Genomic DNA, 10,526 nt, shown 5'->3' with positions numbered 1-10,526 from the left:
CTTGTGAAGGAAATCAAAAATGCAGGTGGACATAAATATAGGGATTGGGAATTCAATGTAATGGTTTTTAGTCATCTCCCAGAGTTCTTTTTCTGGGCATAGCTAGTTCAGTTCATTACTGCTCCATTAGAAATGATTTGGTTGATCTCGTTGCTGAGGATGGCCTGGTCCATCAGAACTGGTCATCATATAGTATTGTTGTTGAAGTATATAATGATCTCCTGGTCCTGCTCATTTCACTCAGCATCAGTTCGTGTAAGTTAGAGTATTTTTTCATATGACTAGAAATGATTTTAATTTTTTCACTTGAAAATTGTGTGTTCATATCCTTTGACCATTTATCAATTGGAAAATGACTTGTATTCTTTTCAATTTGAGTCAATTCTCTATATATTTTAGCAATGAGGCATTTATTGAGCCATTGCATGTAAAAGAAAAAAAAACTTTCCCCAATTTTCTGCTTTCCTTGTAATCTTTTCTTGCATTGGTTTTGTTTGTACAAAAACTTTTTAATTTAATAAAATCAGAATTATCCATTTGCATCTCATAATGTTTTCTCCTTTTTTGGTTATAAATTCCTTCCTTCTCCACAGATCTGAGAGGTGAACTATCCCTTGTTTTCATTTGCTTATAATATCACCCTTTATGTCTAAATCATGAACTCATTTTAACCTTATCTTGGTATAGGATTTTAGGTGTTGATCAGTGCCTAGTATCTGTCATACTATTTTTCATTTTTCCCAGCAACTTTTGTTAAATAATGAGTTTTTATTTCAGAAGTTGGAATCATTGGGTTTATCAAACACTAGATTAGTCATTGACTAGTATTTTGTCAACCTAACCTGTTCCACTGATCAGCTGCTCTATTTCTAATCCAGTACCAAATATTTTTTGATGACTGCTGCTTTATAATATAGTTTTAGGTCTAGTACAAGTAGGCCACCTTCATTGGCATTTTTTCATTAATTCAATTGAAATTCTTAATCTTTTTTTCTTCCAGATGAACTTTGTTTCGATTTTTTTTAGCTCTGTGAAGAATAACCCTTTTTTTGGCTATATGATTGGTATGGCAGTAAATAAACACATTAATTTAGGTAATATTGTCATTTTTATTATATTTAGCTTAGCCTACCCATGAGCACTTGATATTCTTACAAATGTTTAGATCTAACTTTACTTGTGTGAAAAGTATTTTGTAATTGTGTGAACACAATATAGATCCTGACTTTGTCTTGGCAGGTGGAGTCCCAAAATTTTTCTATTATCTACAGTTATTTTAAATGGAATTTCTCTTTGTATCTCTTGCTGCTGGACTTTGTTGGTAACATATAAAAAATATTGATGATTTATGGGAATTTATATTATATCCTGTAACATTGCTAAATTTGTTCATTGTTTCTAGTATATTTTTAGTTAATTCTCTAGGATCTATATCATCAGTATAAGTAAAGAGTGATAATTTTGCTTTCTCACTACCTACTCTAATTCCTTTAATATATTTTTGTTCTCTTATTGCTAAAGCTAACATTTCCAATCAATATTGAATAATAATGGTGAATCCTGGTCTTAGTAAGAAAGTTTCTCGTTTATCCCCATTACATATGATGCTTGCTGATGATTTTAGACAGAAGCTTTTCATTTCATTTCATTTCAAGGAAAACTCCATTTATTCCTATGATCTCTAGTGTTTTGTTTTGTTTTGTTTTTAGAAATGAGTGTTGGACTTCATCAAATGCTTTTTCTAAATTTATTGAAATAATCATTTGATTTCTATAAGTTTGTTTATTGGTAGAGGCAAATATGCTAATAGTTTTCCTAATATTAAACTAGCCCTGTATTCCTAGTACAAATCCTACTTGGTCATGGTGTATTATCCTGGCATTGCTGTAATCTTTTTTGCTGATATTTTATTTGAGATTTTTGCACCAATATTCACTAGGGAAATTGCTCTGTAATTTTCTTTCTCTGTTTTGACATAACCTGGCTCAAATATCAGTATCATATCTGTGTCATAAAAAGAATTTGGTAGGACTACGTCTTTCCCTATTTTTCCAAATTGTATTAAAAAATTGTTCTTTAAATGTTTGGAGTCTTATAATTCTTGAGCTATTTCTATATATCTTCTCTTTGATACCCATGTGTTTTCCTTTCATGTTTGTTTTAAAATTCTTACTTTTTATTTCTCTCATTTGCTTCAGAATATTTGCAATCAGTTAATTAGGCAGCTAGTATTTATTAAGTAACCACTATTTGTCAAACAAGGTGATAAGTTCCATAGGTAGAAAAGCAAAAAATAAAAATAAAACAAACAAAAAGTCTTATTGTCAAGGAACAGTAAGTCTTACAGGAAAGAAAATATGCAAACAAAAATGTACAAAAAGGATAAATTGGGAGTAGACTCAGAGGGAAGATAGTAGCATTAAATGGAATCAGGAATGAATTGTAAAACAGTTAAGTTTTAGCTGAGATCTGAAGGAAGCCAGGGAGGCTGGGAAATAGAGATGAGCTTGAAGAAAGTTTCAGACATAGAAAATTGCCAGTGAGAACACTCAGAGTCAGATGTGGAGTGTACTGTGCATAAAGTCATTGTCACTGTATCCCAGAATACTGAAGAAGATGAATGAAAATATCGGAAGATGACAGGTTATGACTTGTTTTGAATGCCAGATGATGAGTTTTAAAATTTTGTTCCTGGGCCTAGCTGTATCAAACCTAAAATTATATTATAAAGCAACAGTCATCAAAACCATTTAAACTGGCTAAAAATAGAGTAGTTGATCAGTGGAATAGGTTAGGTTCACAAGACATAATAATCAATGACTATAGTAATCTAGTGTTTGATAAACCCAAGAACCCAATTTCTGGGATAAGAACTAACTATCTGAGAAAAATTTCTGGGAAAATTGGAAAATAGTAAGGCAAAAACTAGGCATTGACCCGCACCTAACACTATACCAAGACAAGGTTGAAATGGGTTCATGATTTACCCATAAAAAGTGATATTATAAGCAAATTAGCACAAAAGATAGTCTGCCTCTCAGCTCTGGGGAGAAGGAAGGAATTTGTGGTCAAATTTATGCTAGACTATGAAAATGATGGAAATTATTTTTGGTGCATCATTCCTATTTTAAAAAGATACTTGAAGGTCTATGAGTATCAGAGAATATGTATAGTCTTCCAATTTTTTGGTCATGTGATCTAGAAGTAATGAGAATTTTTTGGGAAGCGTCTTTACTTAACCAACATATAACACAGTATCTACCTATTTAATAAATGCTTATTAAATTGGGGGAGAATTTAAGCATGATAGTTTAAGGTATAAGAGCTTACAACTTCGTGGATTGGGAAAGACATTTGAGTTAAGCTTTGAATGAAGCTAGAAAAATTTGGAAGAGAAGATAGTCCATTTCAGGCATGAGGAAAAGTCTATGCCAAGGCCCAGATGCACAGGAAATGAGATGCTGAGATCAGGGAAAAATAAGCAAGAAAGTTAGCTTGAATTTAAAAAATAATGTGAATTTGGAATGTAGAAAGTAATGTGAAAGAATCTTGGAAAAAGTCATCAAGATCTAGACTATGAAAAGAATAAAATGCCACATATTTAAACTATAAAAACATAAATTGGATATTTCAGCCATATTATTTTTATCATGACAATAATAATTTCCTCCTATCCCACCCAAGGAACTAAGATATTTGTCACCTGTCAACAGAATGTCTCTGTCTGCTTTGGGACATGGGAGACAAAACACAATCTGCTAAGCACTTTTCTTCCTTTCAGTTCCTCAATAAACATTAATTAATTGCCCACTATGTTCCAGACACTATGCCCAGCTCCCCACAATTATATAAAGTGGTTAATGCAAGGGAGATAATAATCAAATCTCCTTATGTAGGGGATAGAGGTATCTCCATTTTACTGATAAGAAAACTATGGAGCAGCTAAGGTAAAATTATTTTCCCAGGGTCACATTGCTAGTAAATATGAGGTTCACATTGCATTCAGTTCTCTATTGAGCTCCAGTCTAGCACTATAGCATCCTTCTTAGAAGCAAGACTTCACATCAAGGCTAACTAGAAAATCATTAAGGGGCTGGGTTATTAGAGAAAGATCTTCTGAGAATGAATGGAAATTAAAAAATCATTTTGAAAACCATGATGTCCCAGGATAATTCCTGGAATAAGTGGCAAACTTGGGAAAGGGCTTTGACTAATAAGCTTATTCCTACCTTATCTTAAGTCATTGACTCAAGCTTAGCCACCACTGAAATTATACTTTGGGGGAAGATGATCTCAGTTTTGGGACACAGAGAATGCATTTTTGTTATTGTTGCTTCCTGTCCACTGTGGCACTTACCAGCATACATGTATTCATAGGATCATAGACTTAAACCTGGAAGGGACCTAAGATATAATCTAATCAAATCATTTTACAGATGAAGAAACTGAGGCCCAAAAAAGTGAACTAATTTGCTGTAGGCCACATGGGAAGTGAGAGCCATAACTAGGATTTGAACCCAACTCCTTTGATACCAAATATAAGATAAAGGAAAAACTTTCCATTCTGTGGTATTAGTCCTGGAAGCAGATTTGTATAATGCAAGATGTTTGCATTCATTTCCTAAATCCATAGACTTCTTTTTGTTATTGAGCCATTCAGTCATGAATCTCCATGAACCTATTTGGGATTTGCTTGGCAAAGATAATTTAATGGTTTGCTATTTCCTTCACCTGCTCATTTTACAGGAAACTCATTTTACAGGAAAATAGGGTTAAGTGACTTTCCTAGGATCACACAGTTAATAAATATCTGAGGCTAAATTTCAACTCAGATCTTTTTCACTCATACCAAGCATTTTATGCATCAAACAACCCCGCAACCTCTAATAAAGTAGAATTGCTAGCCATCCCTCACATAGAAAACTTTGATTGCAATATTATAGTTTTAAACCTAAATAGAAAGTATCTTCAAGATCATCTAGTCCAATCTCCTCAATGTAAAGAGAAGGAAACAATTGCACACAGAATGTAAGTGAAGTATCAAAAATCATACAGATAGAAAGTATAAATTGAGATCTGAACCCAGGTCCCCTGACTCCAAATCCAGTGACTGCTACTGTATCATATTTCCTCTGATACAGTTCCCACTGCACCAAGATGCCTCTGTAAAGCAACCTGCCCAACTTTACACAAATCTGCATGATACAATTACATGGGTGTATATTTTCTTTCTAGATACAGTGTGGGCTTCTTGAAGGTGGGGACTCTGTTTTGGGTTTTTTAAAGTTTCTTTGTAATCATGACATTTAGCGCAGTGGGTAAATTGTAGTATCACAGTAAGTGCTTAATAAATGCTTGTTGATTGATTTGTATGTCAGAGTCAACACTGAGTTCTTTCTACTCTCTATCTTTAGATTGTATGGAGCCTTTCAGGGAGCTTCCCTTTAATGCCATTATCTCCTAACAATTCCTATTCCTAATAAAGTCTGGGAGGATTTCTTTTTCTCTGGCACTGATGACTGTAAGAGTATCCAAGAGCAAGTTTTTAATCTGTATTGTTGCAGAGGGAGCCCACTACCATTTCTAAGAACATTTTCCTGTTAATTAACCCTGGGCACACTTGTGCCAGTCCTGGTGGGAGATAAAAATCCATTAAGGCCATAAAGCATTTGATAAACTCTCACAAAATTCTCCAAAGGGGGCAGTTTCCATCTGAATGGGAATGATGGCTGCAATGTCAGCGGTAATTATGGGCGCCTGCTACCTGGACCAGGGACAGGTGGCACTTAAAGAAATTGCTAAGGCTGCTGAGATGTATCTCTACAAAAGTCATCCCAATAGCCCTGGTTAGAGCTTTCTAGAAAACTCATTTGCTAATATATCAGAAGAGAATCTTTTCAAATGTGAGTCTCTCTGAAACTGCATTGGGGAACTAAAGATAAGAAGTGTCACTTCTATAAAAAGAAGAGGGTGGAAAGTTTCAGTTAGGTTCCTTGATGCTAACCCAGAAAAGGACTTTTTCTTTAAATTTTGGTTCCATAATATAGATTAGCCCTTTCTTCTGGCCTCTCTACCATTCTGGGAAGCAATTACCCATGTTGTTGACAATAAGCATAGGATGGGTATAGAAGTCTGGGCTGGGGATTATAGATTTAGACTCCAAAGGAGATTCTAAGGGATAGCTCAGAGGTCATCCAAACATAGATCTTAGACACAGCAGGGAGAGATTGCAGGGATAATTAGTTCAGTCCCTTCCCTATAAAGATTAGGAAGCTGACCCCCAGGCAGGTTAACAAACTGGAAAAGAACAGAGAGATAGTAAGCAATTAGAGAAATGATTAGCACCAAAACCTTCTGACTATAAAACCCATGTCCTTTCTGTAGATTCTGGTGCTTACTAGCTCTTTGACTTGGGTCAGACCAGTTACCCTTAGTTTTCTCATCTTTAAAATGGGAGTAATATTACTAGGCTAATAATAGCTAATATTGATATGATGCTTATTATGTACTAAGTGCTTTACCAACATAATCTTATTTATTCTTCAGAGCAACTCCAGGAGTTAGATGCTATCATTTCCCCCACTTTGTTGAATAGAAAACTGAAGCAGAGTGAAAGTAATTTGCCCAAAATAACAGATAATTACATGTCTGAATCTGGATTTGAACTCAGGTCTTCCTAATTTCTGGAGTTTTGTGCACTAGGGTACCCCTTGCTGCATCTATGAGATTCTTGTGAGGAAAACTAAAAATATGGCATCTTATTCTGCTTCTGGAATGCTGATTAGAAGCTGTCTTTTTATTCAGTCTTCCAACAATGACTCTCTTTTTGCTATTATCTATACACTGCCCCATGTGATCAATCCAATCTAATAAGGAACTATTTCCTTTTCCTCTCTACCCCTCCATTAGAAGAAAGCTAAAGATTCTAAGAGATGGAGATGACAAGTGAGATCATTCTAGGTAGGATGAGGATGGCATCCAGTAGATAAGAATACTTGCCAGTCTTCTGACAAAAAATAAAGAGAAATCAAAATGAAAAGATTGGATTTCTTAAATTCAAGCATTCTACATAGAAAGAAAATCTATTTGGAAAGGATTTTTCATATTTAATTGGTATTCCATAGCTTTACCATATTAATATTGCAGAAGATTGTTTACATGGGTTCATGGAGTCACAATTTTCAAGGTGGAAGGGATGTTAGATGCCATCTTGATCAAGTTCTTCCTTTTATAAGTAATAGGGATTATGATGCCAGGTGCAATAAACCCTACAGTTTCCAGGTTAGCAGACAGTAAGCAATGAGGTGCCATTGATTATCTCCATTTCATATACAAGAGAAAAATAAGAGGTGTTATACAATTTGCTCAAGGTCAGAAATTAATAAACAGCCAAGTTAGGTTCAAACCACATCTCCTGATTACCAATCTTTTTTTTTTTTTTAATAGCTTTTTATTTACAGGATATATGCATGGGTAACTTTACAGCATTAACAATTGCCAAACCTCTTGTTCCAATTTTTCACCTCTTACCTCCCTACCCCCTCCCCTAGATGGCAGAATGACCAGTAGATGTTAAATATATTAAAATATAAATTAGATACACAATAAGTATACATGACCAAAACGTTATTTTGCTGTACAAAAAGAATCAGACTCTGAAATATTGTACAATTAGCTTGTGAAGGAAATCAAAAATGCAGGTGGGCATGAATATAGGGATTGGGAATTCAATGTAATGGTTTTTAGTCATCTCCCAGAGTTCTTTTTCTGGGCATAGCTGGTTCAGTTCATTGCTGCTCCATTGGAAATGATTTGGTTGATCTCGTTGCTGAGGATGGCCTGGTCCATCCTGATTACCAATCTTTACAATGCTTTGTGCTACACAACATTATTATACAGTTTAAGGAACTTAGGATAGATTTGGAAAACATTCTTCCATCAAGGAACAAGTATTTATTAATTATCTACTAGTTACCAGGCAGAGGAAAAGAAAAATAATCCCTTCCCCAGTTTGTAATGGGCAATAATCCATGTATAATTAATTTGGGAAATGTATATTTATACAAATATAGATACATATGCACACATGTGTCCATACATATAAACATAATTATGAAATATTTTCTGGGCAATGGTACAAATAGATATGACAAAGAGTCAAGGAAACTTTTATAAAAAATGACAAGTGAGCTAAGTTTTAAAGGTCACTACACATTCTCAGAAATATCAATAAAGAGGAAATTTGAATAATGATGGGCAATAAATGCATGTTTAAAAAAACTGGAAATTTCCATCTATGAAGCTTTTTCCAAATCACATTCATCATTTGTATATTTGTATATATGCATATATATTACTTTTAATTTATGGAATAAAACAAACATTTCCATAATATAGCATGATTAAAAAAAAAAAAAGATGTTACACATGAAACTGCAAATCTATTGTGTACAACTTGCTAATCCTTTTAAATATACAAGTGATCATATATCCCTCTCTTCTCTCCTCCCTTTCCTCTCTTGCCTTAGAGATAGCTACCATATGGCACAAATTGGTATATATGTAAATTTATTCTATACATACTTCTATTTATCAGTTCTTTGTCTGGATACAGATAACATCTTTCTTCATATGTTCTTTATAGTTAGCTTTGGTATTTATAATAGTCATAATGACTTATTAACTCAAATTTGTTCTTAAAATGATATTGCTGTTACTGTACATGATATTCTCTCTGTTCTAATTTTACTCATTATTTTATCAAATCTTTTCATGTTTTTTCTAAGATTATTGAGTTCATCATTTCTTGTAGCACAGTAGTATTTTGTCACAATCATATGCCACCACTGGGACTACTCTTAGTCATTTTGGATTCTTTTTTAAGGAAACACAGGAAACTATAACTATAACACAAGAAAATGGACAGATTGACCCTTCTTAGGGGATCTTCCAGTGCTTCAGAACTATAGAATTCTTCACCCCAACACAGATCTTATACTATAATATATTATTAGCCTCACTATCCAATGGGTACTTGTGGTGTTTTCTTCTTTATAATATAAGAGTTCTCTCTGGGAGTAGGTTTCTCGGGGAGGTTTTCTGGAGGCAGTCTTAGTTTCAGTTACAAGTAATAATCATCCAAATGCAGCCAGGTGCTAAAAGTTCTGATCTTTTATTATCTCCAAAATAGCCCGGTTAATTTTCTTAGAGACCTCTCTCTCTCCTTGGTTCTAAGAGCTCTTGCAGCTTTGTCCTTTGCTTCTGCCTCTGCTTTCTTCAGCCTCCAACCAGCACCAAGGTGGAAGATGCAATGAATCTCTCTTGCTTCGGAGAGAGGGCTTGTGGGCTTCCTCCCAGAGTGCACCTCTCCAACCCCAGTCAATGTTCCGAAGTAACTTCTTGAAGCTCTGAGATATATATATATATATATATATATATATATATATATCACCTTTATCTCCCAAAGGTTAACTCCTCTTCTGAGAGAATGGGATTATGGGTTTCTCCCAGAGTGCTCTCTGGCCCTAAGAGCTTCAAGGGAGGTGTGAATTCAGATATCTCATACTAAATCCTGAAATCTCCCAAACATGTGAACTCCAATGCCGTACTTAATATTTTTTGAGTTCTCTAAAGGTGTGAACACAAGCATTGTTTCTATCAGTATTAGCAACTTATCACCTTGGAGGGATTAGCTCTAAGGTGTGAACCAATAAACATTGTATCAATTCCATTGAGTTAACACCAGGATTCTGACATCCCCCTTGAGTTTTCACCTTGTTTCAAGCTGAGTTGACACTAGGATTCCAACAGGTACTTCTCAGGACAATGGGGACATACATCCTAGAAACAATACTACGAATTATAAAGGTACTTCACCACCTACTACTAGCATTGAAGCCTGCCTGTCTATGCAGTCAATTTTTATGACAACTCTCCATAGTTAACTTCCAGATAACCTTCTTCCTTTTGTTATAACATGGGCTTGTCTAATACATTTTCTTCTTGTACCTGTAAAGTTAATCCACTTGCTGTCCCCTTGTATTTTGTGTCAGCCCCAAAGAACATACTAATCTTTGATTTATAACCAACCAGTGTTGTTTCATTAAATCACACAGGAGGCTAAAAGGCAGGCTTGCTTTTTATCCCAAAGTATATTTGGTGAGACACACTTAATATCACATTTGTTCAGTGAGTTGAACAAACTTGTATGGCCTGCTTTCTGCTAGGGATATTAAGTACACAATGCCTTGAAAGCCAGCAATAGCCACCTGATTTTGAGTGGAGAAAACATCTCTGTCTAAAAGAAGTATTCCATCTGTTTACTGAAGTAATTGTCTCTCTGAAAACTTAATTACAGGACTCCTCAAAACTTCTCTTATGTTATTAAGCAATTACATTCCATTTACCTCTTGTAATCATTCTGTCCACATGATCTGGTAATGGTGGTCTAATGTGAATGAGCATTATTGCTAATAAACTGTAGGCATTCGATCAAGACAAATTCACTTCCCCAACACAAGGGGTAT

General features: G+C 34.6%; 1 protein-coding gene across 1 annotated transcript in view; it reads left to right on the top strand.

Annotated features, from left to right (window-relative positions):
- The first annotated feature begins 5,725 nt into the window (after window positions 1-5,725).
- The window catches only part of LOC100917049 (tripartite motif-containing protein 43-like), a 45,285-nt gene continuing 40,484 nt past the window's right edge, over window positions 5,726-10,526 (top strand). The window contains exon 1 of the mRNA XM_003760946.3: window positions 5,726-5,846. Coding sequence (XP_003760994.3) covers window positions 5,726-5,846 — 121 coding nt within the window. The remainder of the gene's footprint in view (window positions 5,847-10,526) is intronic.

The sequence above is a fragment of the Sarcophilus harrisii genome, chromosome 1 (genome assembly GCF_902635505.1).
Source record: "Sarcophilus harrisii chromosome 1, mSarHar1.11, whole genome shotgun sequence".
Taxonomy (NCBI): Eukaryota; Metazoa; Chordata; class Mammalia; order Dasyuromorphia; family Dasyuridae; genus Sarcophilus; species Sarcophilus harrisii.
Note: the sequence above shows the minus strand (reverse complement) of the source record. Positions and strands in the feature narration are given on the sequence as shown.